This window comes from Pituophis catenifer, unplaced genomic scaffold (genome assembly GCF_029215685.1).
Source record: "Pituophis catenifer annectens isolate HBS135680 unplaced genomic scaffold, rPitCat1.0.hap2 SCAF_2, whole genome shotgun sequence".
Taxonomy (NCBI): domain Eukaryota; kingdom Metazoa; phylum Chordata; class Lepidosauria; order Squamata; family Colubridae; genus Pituophis; species Pituophis catenifer.
In genome coordinates, this window is record NW_027256882.1 from 2,959,109 (window position 1) to 2,976,639 (window position 17,531).

The following is a 17,531-nucleotide window of genomic DNA, read 5'->3' on the forward strand; positions in this document are numbered from 1 at the left end:
CTTTGATTTTCAGGCATAAAATCTGAATCCACTGATTTGTTTGCATTTGGAGCTCACACTGGGGGTGGGAGGGATTTAACGACAATGACTGAAAAATTAAATGGAAGGTGTTTAAAAAGCAGTTTTGAAAGAATAGAATTTACTTTATTTAGTTAACTATTATTCTTATTTCTTTGTTCTCCAGTTTGACTTGGAACTATTAAGGAGCAATATTTGGATAAACATTTTCAACCCGGGAGTCTCTGAAAGTCTGAAATATGCCGTCAATCAAAGCTTTCAAACATAATGTGTTGGCACTCTAACAAATCAGCCATCAATAGACACATAGATCAGTGCTAAAACCTATGATAACTGCAGAATATTCAACATCTGTCCTATTGTTCAAGGCATCCCAAGCAAAGATATACACTTCAGGGCCTTTCACTGAAAGGAACCTGTTTTCTTCTGCATCCATCCATCTCCATCTCCATCCATCAATTCATCAGCAAGACTTTCAGCACTTGGAAAGAATTTAATTGGTAGATGGACTTTGGAAAACCCATCACTGACTCCAATTCAACCTGAATTTGCAGACAAAAATACAGGGAGGGGATTCATTTTACCATTTAAGTAAAATGATGTGGTGTCCCCAGAAGGAACAATCCTATCCATTCTCAACACCTTCATGAAAGTGCTTTGGGAGGTGACCAGGGATTTAAGTGGGGTGCAATCAATAACAACACAACCTTTGTGTTGTTCCCAATTCGGGTCTGAGCCTGGTGCCGAGGCCAATGAAGGATGCCAGGCACGAGGTGCAGGTTTTAATTGCCTTTTTATTGGAGTGGTCCAAGGAAAAGGGATCCTGGCCAAAATGCCAAGAACTAAGAACAAAGGATTAAGAAAGCTTTGTACATTTTCATTAAAGCAGAAGGCAGGATAATAAGAAATATCTAATAAAAATTTTAGTAATGATCTAACAATTTATCTTTATTGGTCTTTAGCCATCCCTATTCCTAAGCCTTGGCTAATGAGTGCTCCAGGAGGTACCTAATACACATTTTATTTGCTGCAGGCCATCTCTACTCCTCATTTTCACCTGAGCTATGCAGGATGTCTAACTCTTTGTTATTGTTATCTAACAGTACTCTAACCACCTAGAATTGCTGTAAGTGTTACATGTGCATATTCTCTATGAATAAGGATTCTTTGTTGTTTGCCAGACAACAAAGGCTTCCCAGTCTCCTTTCAAGTGTATGCCATAACTGTGCTTTGCTTTAGCAGACAGTCCATCATTTGATTCTGTTTGCCCTCAGGAAGACACTGCCATTATTGGAACAGGAGAAAAGGAGGAGGAGAAAATTGCCTAGCAAAAACATTTCTCATCCTTTCCAAAGCTGAATTGTTTGGCTCCAAACTCCAGGCACAAATCAGAGTATTAGAAAATCGTTTGGAGTTACTCCTCAATTCTTCCTATTGGGTATAACGACAGACTGTACAGTATCAGAGACTAAATTGATTTTGAACTTAATATCAGCAGCTAGTCTGTTGGTAGCTCAATATTGGAAGATGGACTCTTTGCCTACTATTGAAGAGTGGATATTGAAAGTAACAAACCTAGCAGAAATGGCGAAAATCTCAGCGTACTTGAAGGACCACACGCAAGAAAGATACGTATCGGAATGGAGAAGATGGATTGATTATATTCAAAATAAGTATCAGACAAGAAAATATCAAATAGCTTATGAATGAATGTTAGTATTAGAAGTATTAGGTTATTTATAGTGGAGTTAAGGTTTCAGGGGGAGAGTTAGTACTTTGAGGATAAGTAGATTAATCTAGTTTATGATTGATTAAATGAAATACCTTGTATTTTGCTCTGGGAAGTCTGGTGGGGAGGGTGGGATGAAGAAGGGGAAAAGGTGGGGGGAACATGGGGGGGAAAATTTGTATTTCTTCTTTGTAAAACTTTTCAATAAAAAAAAAAAGAAAAAGAAAATCGTTTGGAGGCCAAAAATGCTTTGATCTGGCCATCCTCTTTGGATTTTAAATCTGGTTTATCTTTTAACATGGTGCCATTATTTTTCTTATCACTGGTTATAAACAAGGCCTTTTAAAAACTGTAAGATGCCAATGTGATTCTTTTGGTTATCATTGAGTAGCCTCGAAGAAATCCATGTCAAAGAATTACTAATAGGATGACTATTTAGTAAATTTCTAATATTGTGATAGCTCCATCCTAAGTAGGAGTCAACTTCATTCTGTTCTTCCCTGTGAGGGAGACAGAATTTCAGCATGCATAATTAATAAAATAGCAGGAGGCATTCTAAAGAGCAGAAGACATAGAGAAGGTAAGACAGCTGTTGGGAATGGGAGGATCTTTGATTACGGAGGTGTCCTAAATTGGATCTTCCTGAAAGATCCTCCTGAAAAACATCAATTGGAGTGGCAAAAGGATATACTTATACCAATAAAGGAGATTTGCAGCTTGGGGTTGAATTTTTTTTTTTTAATTTGATTTATATGCTGCCCTTCTCCGGAGACTCAGGGCGGCTTACAATGCGTTAAGCAATAGCCTTCATACTTTTGTATATTTATACAAAGTCAGCTTATTGCCCCCACAAACCGGGTCCTCAATTTACCCACCTTAGAAAGGATGGAAGGCTGAGTCGACCTTGAGCCTGGTGAGAATTGAACTCGCAGTAATTGCAGGCAGCTGGATGTTAAATGCTGCCTTAGGAGGCATTAGCCTCCTACGCCACTCAGGCTCCTGAAATGAGGAGTCTTAGTGCTCTCTGAGCTTGTTTTTTTTGCAGAAATACCATTATCCAAACTAAGTAACATCATCAGTGCTAGTAAATGAGAGAAGACCCCACTCCTTACTTGCACTGATGATATTACCAAGTTTGGATAAGGAAATGCCTGCACGAAAACAAGCAAGCTCAGAAAGCACCAAGGAAATAATGATACCATGGGAAAGAGAGAGAATATTGATTGCAATTGTATATCTTTCTGAAGAAACTTACCATGTACAAAATGTATTTCTGCAAGCCAAACGCTGGAGGCACTGCACATCAGATTCTGCTTACTGGTGTATAAGCTGCAAGCTTTTCCTATGGACTTCGCATTTCTAGAATACCCTTGAATCTACAAATAATCTTCAATACATGCTTAAAATCAGTGTGGGAATTCACTTTGTTCCATGTATCCTCAGTTAAGGCACACAAGAGTGCCTTTTGGGTGGTTGCAGATACCCCTGCTGCCATCAGATAAATACATTTTTTAGCGGGATTCGCTATGGGTTTGATGCGTTTCCTTCATGATCGTATAATTCAATGACTAAGAAATATGTTTGTGCTGATATAACTTTGCTTACCACCAATTTTTTTTCTGAACAATGGAGCTTGGATTAAGTTCAAAGAAAATCATTCCTACAACTACCAGGTTTGTTCTTTATTATCTTTTATTTTTTTGTTGTCCAGTTTGACCTGGAATCATTAAGGAGCAATATTTGAATAAACATCTTCAACCCAGGAGCCTCTGAAAGTCTGATATATGTCCCCCGAATCAAAGCTTTCAAACATATTAATGTGTTAATTTTTAAGACAGCTAAGAGAAAGAAAACATTTGTCTACCCCACCATCCTGCGTGAGCTGCACTGGCTCCCGGTGGTCTTCCGGGTGCACTTCAAGGTGTTGGTTATCACCTTTAAAGCACTCCATGGCATAGGGCCTAGCTACCTTCGAGACCGCCTGCTGCTACCGACGACCTCCCATCGACCCGTGCGCTCCCACAGAGAGGGCCTCCTCAGGGTGCCATCAGCCAAACAATGTAGGCTGGTGGCCCCCAGGGGGAGGGCCTTCTCTGTGGGGGCACCTACCCTCTGGAATCAGTTGTCCCCAGAGATAAGGAGAATCCAAGACCTCAGCGCCTTCCGCCGTGCCCTTAAAACCCATTTTTTCCAGCAAGCCGGGCTGGCTTAAGAAGAAATTTTAAATGTTTTAATTGGTTTGTGATTTTTAATTTTTGGGCCAAACCTATATATATTTTAATTGTTTTTAATATTTGTATTTTATGTTCTTAATTCTGGCTGTACACCGCCCTGAGTCCTCAGGGAGAAGAGCGGTATATAAATTGGAAATAAAATTAAAATAAATAAAAAAAATGTAGACTTTTTCATAGCTCTTCTCACATCATAGAAAGGAAAAGTGGCCCCAATACTTGAGAAAAACAATATTATCAATTTCAAGGTCTTCTTATCATTCTGGTTTTCTTTTTAGAGAGGAATTTTCATCCTAAAACTCTTTTCACACTCAACATGGGCTGCTATGTGATTCTTGTCGAATGTCACGACAGTTCTTTGACCATAAAAGGTTTCCTACAGATGCATTTATACTGGTTGATCAGGTCTTGGTTCTTCACAGTAGAAGCAAGTTGGAGTAGTGTTTTGTATCTTCACATCCAGGAGGAAGTTCCCGTTCTCATTTCTGTGTTTTTGGTCAGGAGGGATTGAAATAGTTTTCTGAAGTAATTTTTTTTAAAAAATTCATACTGTTTTACTTTGGTCCACAAACTTCCAAAGATCTTCCTTCTTGCTTGATCATTTGTAATGTCAGCACACAAGAGTTGTTTTCATTCTCGTCCTCTTGAGTATCCCTAGCTTGGGAGAAAAAGAGAGAGAAAAAAGGAAAGAATTGTAAGATTATGAAAAAGAACAAAAGTTAAAACCATGGGAAGTGTCTGTAGATTGGTTCAATTTCTACCTGCGTATCTTCTATGGTGGAAGAAAGAGCCTTGGTAGTACAGTGGTCTAAGGCACCCTGTTATTAAGCTGGTTATTAAAACCAGCTGCCTGCAATTACTGCAGGTTCAAATCTCGCCAAGACTCAAGGTTGACTCAGCCTTCCATCCTTTCTAAGGTAGGTAAATTGAGGACCCAGTTTGTGGGGGCAATAAGCTGACTTTGTATAAATATACAAAAGAATGAAGGCTATTGCTTAGCGCATTGTAAGCCGCCCTGAGTCTCCGGAGAAGGGCGGCATATAAGTCAAATTAAAAAAAAAAAAAAAGACTAATTGAGCTTTGTCTTGAAGGGATGCATCCAAGAAATGCACTTCCTTCTGCTGCCTGAAGAAGCAGCCCTTGTTAAAAGTGTGTCCCTCTAAGAACCATGATCAACTGGAAACTGGGATAAACGTAAACTTAAAAAAAAAATCTTTTATTGATGTGCAATAGCAATAGCCACTTTATAATGGCACTTTCAAAAATCTGCTGTTCATAATTATGAAATCAATTCTTCCTTATAGTCAAAGATCAGCATATAAAGAGTTGGATATTTTGATCACAAGGTCAGCAGTTCAGCGGTTCGAATCCCTAGTGTCGTGTAATGGGGTGAGCTCCCGTTACTTGTCCCAGCTTCTGCCAACCTAGCAGTTCGAAAGCATGTAAAAAAAAAATGCAAGTAGAAAAATAGGCACCACCTTTGGTGGGAAGATAACAGCGTTCCGTGTGCCTTTGGCATTGAGTCATGCCAGCCACATGACCATGGAGATGACTTTGGACAGCGCTGGCTCTTTGGCTTTGAAACGGAGATGAGCACCACCTCCTAGAGTCAGGAACGACTAGCAGATATGTGCGAGGGAACCTTTACCTTTAATTATTTAAAAGTTAACATAATTAAAACAGACCTATCCGTGCTTTTTTCCCAATGGTAAATTCATCTTCCTGGTACTGTCAGCTGTGAGGGTCAGACTTAAAAAAATGTCTCTTCATTAGTTCAGCATATATAAATAGAAAATGCACGGATTTAATCAATTAAATCAAAAATTTCCATAGATTCTCACCCAAATGGATCTGTGTATGGGAAATTAGGTCATTCCTTGTCCTGAAACTCTTTCCACACTCCACACATTTATATGGCTTTTCCTCCGCATGGATCTTTTTATGTCTCATAAGAGATGACTTTTGACAGAAACCCTTTCCACACTCCATGCATTTATACGGCTTCTCTTCAGTATGGATCCTTTTATGTCTCATAAGAGGTGCATTTTCACAGAAGCTCTTTCCACACTCCATGCATTTATATCGTTTATCGCCTGTGTGGATTCTTTTATGGGAAGTGAGATTACTGCTTTGAGTAAAAGTCTTTCCGCATTCCATGCATTTATATGGCTTCTCCCCTGCATGGATTCTTTTATGGGAATTAAGATTACTACTAGTAGTAAAACCCTTTCCGCACTCCAAGCAGTTATATGGTTTTTCTCCCGTGTGGATCCTTATATGTTTCCTAAGGGATGCATTTTCGGAAAAGTTCTTTCCACACTCTGGGCATTTATAAGGCCTCTCCCCACTGTGCATCCTTTCATGGGAGGTAAGATTACCCTGTTGACTGAAGGCCTTTCCACACTTCGCACATTTATATGGCTTCTCCCCTGTGTGGATCCAGTTATGGGAAGTAAGTTGGCTGCTATTAGTGAAAGTCTTTCCACACTCCATGCATTTATACGGCTTTTCCCCTGCATGGATTCTTTTATGGGAATTAAGATTGCTACTAGTACCAAAGCCTTTCCCACACTCTAAACAATTATATGGTTTTTCCCCTGTGTGGGTCCTTTTATGCTTCGTAAGCGATGCATTTTCAGAGAAACTCTTTCCACACTCTGGGCATTTGTAAGGCCTCTCTCCACTGTGCATCCTTTCATGGGAAGTAAGATTACCCTGTTGACTGAAGGCCTTTCCACATGCCAAACATTTATATGGCTTCTCTCCTGTGTGAATCCTTTTATGGGAAATAAGTACACTCCTTTTAGTAAAGTTCTTTCCACACTCCATACATTTATATGGCTTCTCCCCTGTGTGGATCCTTTTATGGAAAGTAAGGGAACCACACCTACTGAAACTCATTCCACACTCTTTACACTTATATGGCTTCTCCCCTGTGTGAATCCTTTTATGGGAAGTAAGATGACTGCTCTGAATGAAGGTCTTTCCACACTCTCTGCATTTATATGGCTTTTCCCCTGTGTGGATCCTTTCATGTTTCAGAAGGGATGCATTTTCACAGAAGCCCTTTCCACATACACTGCATTTATATGGCTTCTCCCCTGTGTGGATCCATTTATGGGAAGTAAATTGACTGCTTCTTCTGAAACTCTTCCCACACTCCAAACATTTATATGGCTTCTCTCCTGTGTGGATCCTTTTATGAATCGTAAGAGACCCATTTTCGCAGAAGTTTTTTCCACAGTCCAGGCATTTATATGGCTTTTCTCCCCGGTGAATTTTTTTTTGAGATGTACCGGATTTGTTTTCATGACAAAAAGACCAAGTCCAATTGAATTTTTTCCCATTGTCTCTATACACATGACTTTCTCCTTTGGTTTGCACTGGGTAATGTTCATTTACATCTAATTTTTTTTTGAATTGTCGTACACGTTTCTCAAAATATTTCTTCTTTATTTTCCCTTGTTGGGCAAGAAAGTCTTTCATCAGAGCCTCAATGGAAGATAAGTTTTCCTGATTCCAATTATTTAACTGTTTTTTCTCATGGCTCTCTAGTTGCATTTGCATTGCAGGCTTCTGCATTCCGTCTCCAGAGCTCATCATCTGGAATGGTTCCCCAGTCTCCTGCCCACTATTACCTTAAAGGAAAAGAGAAATGACAATGAAAGGAAGCTGAGAGAAAGCTATAGGAAGTCACATAGAACATAGAATAATAGGGTTGGAAGAGACCTCGGAGGTCTTCTAATCGGACCTCCTGCCTGTGGCAGGAGATCTTATACAATTCCAGACAAATGGCTGTCCAATCTCTTATTGTCAAAGTGATGGAGCTCCCACAACTCAGCTGTTCTTTTTAATTTTCCTCTTATTTTCTAATTATCTGTACATATTCAAATCTCACCTTGAGTTAACTTTGAGTGAAGCAAGATTCAGGGGAAACATCCAAGTAAGTATTAGGAGAAAACCTAAAATTTATTGGAAGGGAGCCAATTCAAGGAGGGACTTATAAAAACGACTTCGCCTTTACTATTCATTTTCCTCTTAGCAAAACCAAATCCTTGAAGGTAAAAAAAAAAAAAAAACTCTTCAATTAAATCTAAGCAGCATATTTGCAATGGAAAACACACATTCGCACCATTCGGGTGACTAAAAAAACTTCCGAGAGTGCTAACCACCAGACGACTGCAAGGAATATCAATCCTTCCATTCCTCACCATTCAGTCAGTACTGAAGAGGATTCTTGGGTGAGAAGTAAAATGTCTTCAAGGAAAAACAAAGTCCAGTTGCCTCTTGAAAAAAGGACCTGTGGGACAACAGCCTGGATGACTAAGAATATCCCTAGACACCAAGACCCTAAATAAATCCTTCATTATATAGATGTAATTTTTATTTTTAGATTTATTTACTGCCCATTTGCCGTGTGATGGAGTGGAGCGTCTCCTAAACCCAAGAGTTAGTTTTTTACTGACATGTTGAAATAGAAATGAAAACATATTACCAGATTAGAAGTGGTACAGAATTCATTTAAGCAAGAGGCCAATGACCTTTTCCCCCTCCTTGGAGCACAAGAAGACCAGATCTTTTTTACTTCTCCCTCACAAGAGATAATATCTAGTTGGAGAGTTTTAATAAAAAAAAAAAAATTGATGACATCAGACTACAAAATGTATTCCCAAACTCTATGATAGGGGAATAACAAACCCATACCCAGAGAGGCCACATTCCTTTGATTTTCCAGCATGACTTCCCAATGCAGAACTTTTTGGTGAGCATCCAGCTGAGACCACTCCTCCTCGGAGAAATACACAGCCACCTCTTCATACGACACAACACCCTCCTGAACAAGGAGAAGAAAAATCAAAAAAGACCCAGGAGGATTTACAAGATCTGCCCTATTCTGTAGAAATTCCTAAAGCAAATATGACAAAAAATTTATCATAATATAGATCTATCTATCTATCTATCTATCTATCTATCTATCTATCTATCTATCTATCATCTATCTATCTATCTATCATCTTAACATGAAATAGAAAATATACCCTTTGTGTTCTATGGTTTTACCTATCAGGACATAATAAAAATCATATGGTCCTTAGCAGTTCTTATAAGTCATTAAATACAATCTCAGATGAACAACACATGATATATTACACCATGCCATCATTTATTGTACAAAAAGAAAGCCAAAATGGAGAAGCCATGTGTGAAAATATGAGCACATCCTATGATTCAATAGTGTGTAGAACCACCTTTAGCAACAATAACTTGAGGTACCGGTAATCATTTTCTGTATGGCTTTATCAGTCTCTCACATCACTGTGAAGGAATTTTGGCCGACTCTTCTTTACAACACTTCTACAGTTCATTGAGGTTTGTGGACATTTGTTTATGCACAGTTCTCTTGAGGTTCTGCCACAGCATTTCAATTTGTTTTTTTTTAATTTATTTATTTATTTATTTATTTATTTATTTAATTAATTAATTAATTTGTATACCGCCTTTCTCCAACAGGACTCAGGGCGGTGAACAGCCACAGTAAAACACAACATATAAAATTTAAAAGCAGTTTAAAAAACATTAAATGATTTTGGCCATCAATTTAAAACAACCCAGTTAAAACCAATTTCAAATTAAAACTGCAAGGATGAGATCAAGCCAGCCCGACTAGATGAAATAGATGTGTTTTCAGGGCCCGATGAAAAGTCCGGAGGTCTGGTATCGGGCGTATCTCTGGGGGTAGGTCGTTCCAGAGGGCAGGTGCCGCCACAGAGAAGGCTCTCCCCCTGGGGGTCGCCAGCCGACATTGTCTGGCCGACGGCACCCTGAGGAGGCCCTCTTTGTGCGAACGAACTGGCCGGTGGGAGGCTATTGGCGGCAGAAGGCAGTCTCGTAGATACCCTGGCCCTAAGCCATGGAGCGCTTTAAAGGTGGTCACCAACACCTTGAAGCGCACCCGGAAGACTACAGGAAGCCAGTGCAGCTCGCGCAGGAGAGGTGTCACATGGGAGCGCCCCGTCGCTCCCATAATCCCCCGCGCGGCCGCATTCTGGACCAACTGGAGCCTCCGGGTGCACCCCAAGGGGAGCCCCATGTAGCCCCAATTGGATTGAGGTCTGGACTTTAACTGGGCCATTGAAAACACCTTGATTCTTTTCAGCCATTCTGTGTAGATTTGCTGGTGGATTTGAGATCATTGTCCTGTTGCATGACTCAATGTCAACCAAGCTTTAGCTGTCAAATACATGGCTTCCCATTTGATTCTAGAATACTTTGGTACACAGAGGAGTTTAGAGACAACTCAGTGACTGCAAGGCTATAAAACAAGCTCAAATCATCACCCCCTCCACCACCGTGCTTGACGGTTGGTGTGAGATGTTTGAGCTTATACACTGTGTTTGGTTATATCCACACATCTCCATTTTGGTCTCCTCTGTGCAAAGGACAGTGTTTCAGAAGTCTTGTTATTTGTTCAGGTGCAACATTACAAACCTAAGCAGTGCTGCCATGTTCTTTAAAATTTAGAGAGAAGACAATTTCTCCTGGCAACCCTTTCAAACAAACCATATTTGTTCAGTCTTTTTCTAATTGTACTGTCATGAACGTTAACATTTAACATGCTAACTGAGGCCTGTAGAGCCTGAGATGTAACTCTCAGATTTTTTGCAATTTCTCTGAGCACTGCACGGTCTGACTTTGGGATGGATTTGCTGGGATGTCCTGGGAAGATTGACAACTGTCTTGAATGTTTCCCATGATCTCCCTCATTGTAGAATATAAATCAAATAAGTAAAGTAAAGTAAAGTAAAGTAAAGTAAAGTAAAGTAAAGTAAAGTAAAGTAAAGTAAAGTAAAGTAAAGTAAAGTAAAGTAAAGTAAAGTAAAGTAAAGTAAAGAGTAAAGTAAAGTAAAGTAAAGTAAAGTAAAGAGTAAAGTAAAGTAAAGTAAAGTAAAGTAAAAAGTAAAGTAAAGTAAAGTAAAGTAAAGTAAAGTAAAGTAAAGTAAAGTAAAGTAAAAAGTAAAGTAAAGTAAAAAGTAAAGTAAAGTAAAGTAAAAAGTAAAGTAAAGTAAAAAGTAAAGTAAAGTAAAGTAAAGTAAAGTAAAGTAAAAAGTAAAGTAAAAAGTAAAGTAAAAAGTAAAGTAAAGTAAAAAGTAAAGTAAAGTAAAGTAAAGTAAAGTAAAGTAAAAAGTAAAGTAAAGTAAGGTAAGGTAAAAAGCAAAGTAAAGTAAAGTAAAGTAAAGTAAAGTAAAGTAAAAAGTAAAGTAAAGTAAAGTAAAGTAAAGTAAAGTAAAGTAAAGTAAAGTAAAGTAAAGTAAAGTAAAGTAAAGTAAAGTAAAAAGCAAAGTAAAGTAAAGTAAAGTAAAGTAAAGTAAAGTAAAGTAAAGTAAAGTAAAGTAAAGTAAAGTAAAGTAAAGTAAAGTAAAGGTAAAGTAAAGAATGGTGGACTTTCAATTGTTATAACTCTTCCCAGATTGATGGGCAGCAAAAACTGCTCTTCTAAGATAAGTGATGTCTTTAGTCTTTGGCTTTATGTTAACACATAAATGTTAACATTATTATGTTAATAATCCCAGATCTTCGCACTTTCCGACATGCCCTGAAGACCTTTCTGTTTCAACAAGCAGGGCTAGCATAAACATCTAAATTCTATGCCAAGGTCTTAGCAGATACACCAAGTTGACTCAATTTATTATTTACTGTTTATAAATATATATATATATATATATATATATATATTATATGTATATGAAATCTTAATCTGTTCACTGCCCTGAGTCCTTCGGGAGAAGGGCGGTATAGAAATTCAATAAATAAATAAACAAACACATACCTCAACACTGGAGACCAGCAAATTCCTAAAACTTTGGTGATTATAGAGACAGTCACACTTGCTAATGATAGCCTCTTCCTACCTATGGAAGCAGTAAGATTGTTCTTATTTTTTCACACACTCCATTTGGGCTTTCTTTTTCTAAAACAAATGATGACATGGTGTGAAATATGTGTGTTGCACATGTGTTGTTCGTCTGAGGTTGCATTTACCTACTTTTAAGAACTGATAAGGCCAGATGATTTTTACTATGTTTTGATATGTAAAACAAAAGGGGTGTACTTTCTTTTGCGCATCTCTCTCCCTCTCTCCCTCTCTCTCTCTCTCTCTCTCTCTCTCTCTCTCTCTCTCTCCTTCTCCCTCAAAGATTAACTAGAAAAATGAGATTTAAGAGCTAGCCTTTAAAAACTTCAAAGAAAACTAAGCTGACTGATAGCAACTTGAATCTTCTATTCCCCTTTCCATGTTGCTCAGGAAAAACACAAACAATCTGGCCCAAACAAAAGTGCTTTGTACATCAGTTTCACTATCAGGTAATATATAAATCTAATATATTATTTTTCCCTTCTTACTTGAATTGGAGGTTCAACCATTGTTTCAGCTCCATCATAAAGAGCAGACAACTTCATTTGACTCTTCCCTGTAAGGGATACAGAATTTTAAAATACATAATTAATGGAATAGGATGAGATCTTCTATATGATAGAAGACATAAAGTTGGGGCAGCTGAGATCTCTTTGGGTAATGGGGGGACCTTGGATTACCTCCTGAGATGTCCTGACTTGGATCTTCCTGAGAGATCCTCCTGAAAAGCAGCTCTTGAGAGGGATTTGATGGATTCTTCCTTCCCTCAAGACTTCTGATCTCCAGCGCAAAGGACTTGAAGTAGGAGGCAGGAGAGAAAAAAGCAGAATTAATGGACATCACACAACATGAAGTGGTTTATTATTCTCTAAACACAACTTCAAAGTCCCCAGCATCAACAAGGAGGCAGTAAAGAAAGGAACTACTGTCCCCAATTGATGATACTTAGTTGCATAATGAAACATCTGGAAGAAAACAAGTAAACTCAGAAAGCATCAATGACCCCCTGAGCTACAAATATTCTCCTTTATTGGTGTTTGATCTACAACAATGGATAATGGAATAATGTCCTATAAGAATTAGTGTGATATATCCATATTTTATGAGTGCGAGAGAATTCTGGAAGGGAAAGAGAAATCAAACACATTCTTTATTCACTTTTGGACTCCTAAGATGAAGGTCTCTCACCTGTAACTCAAGCTGCTCCTTCTGTTCTTCCACCTGGCTCAAGAGGAAACCTTCTGCCAGGGCCACCGCCTGGGAGCTGGTCTCTGCTCTACACTCCTGCACCCAGTTCTCCATCTCTGGAGGCAGAAGGGCCAGGAACTGCTCCAGAACAACCAGGTTCAGCATCTGGGCTTTGGTGTGCTTTTCTGGTCTCAGCCATCGCCGACAAAAATTGTGGAGTCGGCTGCAAAGTCCTCGGGGACCCTCAGCCTCCTGGTATTGGAGGCTCCTGAAGTTGCAGGGATGAACTTCTGAATGCATGATGGTTTCCTCCTCCAGGATCTTCTGCCCAGTTCTTGCCTCACAGCACCCAGGCTGTACAGTTGAAAGGCCTTTTCCAGTTCTCTCACTTGCTAAAGGTTGTGTCTCCATTTTTTCTGTTCTGTAACACAACTCCAAATGGGTCCAAGGAATCTTGTAGATCTCCAAATGTCTTTTCATTCATAGGACCAATCCTATAGCCACTGGAATAACCACAGCAGGCCTTTCCGCGCTCTTTTCCCAAGAGATAATTTTACATGTCAAGAAGTTCAAATGGTTTCCAGTTTCTATATTTGAGATGGAAAAAAAAATCCAAGAATGAGAAAGTGGATACTTTAACCAATGAACAACAGTTATTCCCACAAAATTTCTAAACTGGAATAAGATTGCAGTGGCATTGAGCAGATAAATCCTGTTTTTGTGCATGTTTGCACAAAAACAAACGTGTGTGAGTGAGGTACACTATTTTTTCTTATAAGGAAGGATTTCCAATCTATATTTACCTCCAAGGAGTATTCACATAAATTTTCAAATCCAAAACAAGTGAACAAACCATGGAAGCTCATTACAGGTAGTCCTCGAGTTACGACCACAATTGAGCCCAAAGTGTATGCTGCTAAGTGAAATATTTGTTAAGTGAATTTGCCCCGTTTTACAACTTTTCTTGCCAGAGTTGTTAAGTGAATCATTGCATTTGTTACGTTAGTAACACGGCTGTTAAGTGAATCTGGTTTCCCCATTGATTTTGCTTGTCAGAAGGTCACAAAAGCTGATTACATGATCCCGGGATATTGCAAGTGTAAATATGAACCACTTGCCAAGCATCTGAATTTCGATTCATGTGACCATGGAGATGCTGCAACGGTTGTAAGGGTGAAAAACGGTAATGAGTCACGGTCATTTTTCAGTGCCGTTAACTTTGAACAGTCACTAAATGAACTGTTGTAAGTCAAGGGCTACCTGTAAACATTGAATGAAATGCCGGGAAACCACCCTGGTTGAGGATGCCCCGTTTCCCTTCTACAGGGTGTCATTTGGAGAGGAGAGCCTCCCTCGGACTCACCCAACCTGCCCGGAGCCCCAAGCGGCTCATCCCAGCGCAGGGCTGAGGTCTCCCCAAGCAGGGCCGGGAAGGAGGCAGGTAGAGAGGCCGCCCCGCTTCACTCCCACTCCAGAGACAGGCCAAGCTGTGGAGGATGGGGCCCTGGGGGAGCCTGGTGCGAATCCTGCCTCCTCCTCGCCCAGCTTCTCTCCTCTCCTGCTGGGACTCCGCAAGGCCGACCCTCCCCTCCCCCCACACGGGCTCTTCCCCGGACAAGGATAAGGGAAGGGACCCCGGATCCCCCCAACCTTCCCCGCTTCCCTCTGCATGGAGAGGGCGGCTGGGGAGCATGGGACCCGGGGTTGAAGCTGGAGGAGAGCCGGACGAGGGTCTCTCCCTTCTCCGCCTTCCTTTGCATGGGTCACCTCTGGATCTCCCTCCGCCAGACTCTCCCGCAACCTCCCCAAGGGTTATGGAGAGCGAGTGCGGCGTCCTAGAGCGGCAAAGTTCAATGATGTCATTTCCTTCCGGGCCTCATCTACAAAGACTACCTTCGCCCTCCTTTCACCTGGCCGATCGCGCCCCCTGGTGGATTTGGCGCAAAGTGCCAGGATTCTAGAAAGGGAAGGAAAGAGGAGCGCGTCTGAGGGGAAGGGAGAGGGCAGGGAAGATGGGCTTGGAAGTAGGAGGAAAGGCCCCTCACAATGGCTCCCTGCCCTACACTGGCGACCCTGAATAAAAAGAAAAAAGAAAAACCAATTCCAAAATGGCGGGAATGCTGAAACCTCTGGATTTTACCTCATAAAAGAGGCTCCTTAATTGAGAAATGAAGAGGGGGAAAAGGGCGTTTCATCTCTGATTGGAGAAAAGGTGGAATTATAAAACTAAGAAAGGAAGATCGTGAAAAAGGAATATAAAGCTAAACTATGATGAGGGAAAAAAACATTTTTACATAGGGATTGAATAGGGAATTCAAGAGATGTGACTAGGAAGCTTAAGCCCTTTGGAGAATTTAAGGCAGGGATATATCATTAGACCGTAAATGAAAATATTCAACCACATTTGGAGTCGATAATAACACAAAAGGGGGTTAGCTATAGCAAGCAAAACAAAGAATTTAAAACGATGGAAAAGTGGGTAAAAATCCATTTAAAAAGAATGATTTTTCTTCCTTTCTTTTAAGAAATAAATAGATTTCAGCAAGAGCTGAAATATGCCGCCCCCAGTTTTTGGGGCTTTTGGGGGGCCATTTTCAAGACTTTTGGGCCCATTTTTGAGACTTTTTTGGGGCCCATTTTTGAGGCTTTTTTCAGCCCGTTTATCCAAAAAAAAAAAAAAAAGGCTCAAAAAATATGGTAAATTGCCACGTTGGCACTTTGCGATAATTAAGTGAGTTTTGGGTTGCAGTCTGGGCTCTCCGTCTCTAAAAGGTTTGCCATCACTGCTATATAGTTTCTCTCAGATCCTTTTATGATTACTATTCTGAGCAAAGCTCTTTCAGTTTTCCATGCATTTATATGGCTTCTCCCCTGTGTGGATTTTGTTATGAGAAGAGCACTGCTCCAAGGAAATGCCTTTCCACACTCCATGCATTTATATGGTTTCTCTCCTGAGAGGATCCTTTTATGGGAAATAAGATTACTGCATCTTCTGAACCTGTTACCATACTCTCTGCATTTGTATAGCTTTTCTCCAGTGTGAATCCTTTCATGAGAAGTAAGTTACCTGCTTGTTCTAAACTGTTTTCCACATTCCAAACATAAGGCTTCTTTTTTGGGGTGAATCAGTTTTTGACATGTAAGGAAGTTAGTTCCAAGAGAAAGAATGAATGTCTCATTGTAATTTTTTCCATTTTCCATTCCATTTTCCAAAGAAGAGGCCAACCTATTCTCCAAAGCACCTGAAGGTGGGACAAGAAACAATGGATGGAAACTAATCAAGGAGAGAACTAATCTACAACTAAAGAAAAATTTCCTAACAGTGAGAACAATTTATCAATGGAATGACTTGCTCCCAGAAGTTGTGGATGCTCCAACACTGAAGATGTTTAAGAAGAAACTGGACAGCCATTTATCTGAAATGTTATAGGGCTTCCTGTCTGAGAAGAGGGTTGGACTAGGAGATCTCCAAGATCCCTACCAAGTCTGTTATCTGCTCCATTGTCCCCAAATTTCCAAAGCAAAGATATGCAGTAACTTAAATGGGTATGCTTCACAGAAGTCCTGTTTTTAGGTGAGAAAATGAACAATTCTGAAAATTTCTTTGATTGAAGAAATATTTGGGGCAGGTTTTATCAAGTTGATTGATTCTGCAGAATTTACAGTGCTTTTCAGTAAAGTAATCCCACTTCTGGATCAACTGATTTATTGCTCTATCATTTATTTATCTAGTAGTCTGAGCCAATGGCTGAATGAGAGAAAACAAAGAGGAGATAATTCCCTGTGTCATTTCTCAGCCTTTGCAAAGTGGGAATGTTTCAGCTCCTAATTCAGGAACAAATCAGAGGATTAGAAATTATTTTGTACCCAAAGTACTGCGATTACATGCTCTATGTGGCCATTCTCTTTGGATTTTAAAATTCTGCTTTATTTTTTAATATGATTTGCTTATTTTTTGAACGGCTGGTCAGGAACAAGGCTTTTCAAAAATGGCAATGTGAGTATTTAGTTATTTTTCATTAGCCTTGCAGAAGTCAAAGAATGACAAAAAGAAGGGTCACTAGCAGGGAAGTCTCTAGAAGGAGAGAGTACTCGGCACACCAGCTTCACTTCCTGAGGGAAAGAAGCCTCATTGCTCAGATGCCTTTTCCTTCACAGGACCATTTCTGGTGCCACAGGACCGATCTCTGCAAGTTATTCCGTTCTTTTTTTTTTTCCCCAAGAGAAAATGTTGGCTTGCAAAGATTTCAAATAGCTTCGTGTGTGAGATGGAAAGAAAAAATCAACGCCAAGAATTAGAAAGTAGAATTCAGCCACTGAGCGACCTTCACCCAACCTGCCCGGAGCCCCAAGAGGCTCATCCCAGCGCAGGACTGAGGTCCACCCCATCAGGGCCGGGAAGGAGGCAGCTGGAGAGGCCGCCCCGTTTCTCTCCCCCTCTGGAGACAGGGAG

General features: G+C 40.0%; 1 protein-coding gene and 1 pseudogene across 1 annotated transcript; both read right to left on the reverse strand.

The window, feature by feature from the left end:
• The window catches only part of LOC139311659 (zinc finger protein 721-like), a 36,299-nt pseudogene extending 21,401 nt beyond the window's left edge, over nucleotides 1-14,898 (reverse strand).
• A 980-nt stretch (nucleotides 14,899-15,878) lies between these two features.
• On the reverse strand, nucleotides 15,879-16,141 carry LOC139309250 (putative zinc finger protein 876; the record flags this gene model as incomplete). Its single annotated transcript, XM_070933309.1, is given in 2 exon segments — nucleotides 15,879-15,973; nucleotides 15,976-16,141. Coding segments are annotated over 2 exon segments (261 nt in total), but the record flags the coding sequence as incomplete, so codon positions are not given.
• Between the last annotated feature and the right edge of the window lie 1,390 nt (nucleotides 16,142-17,531).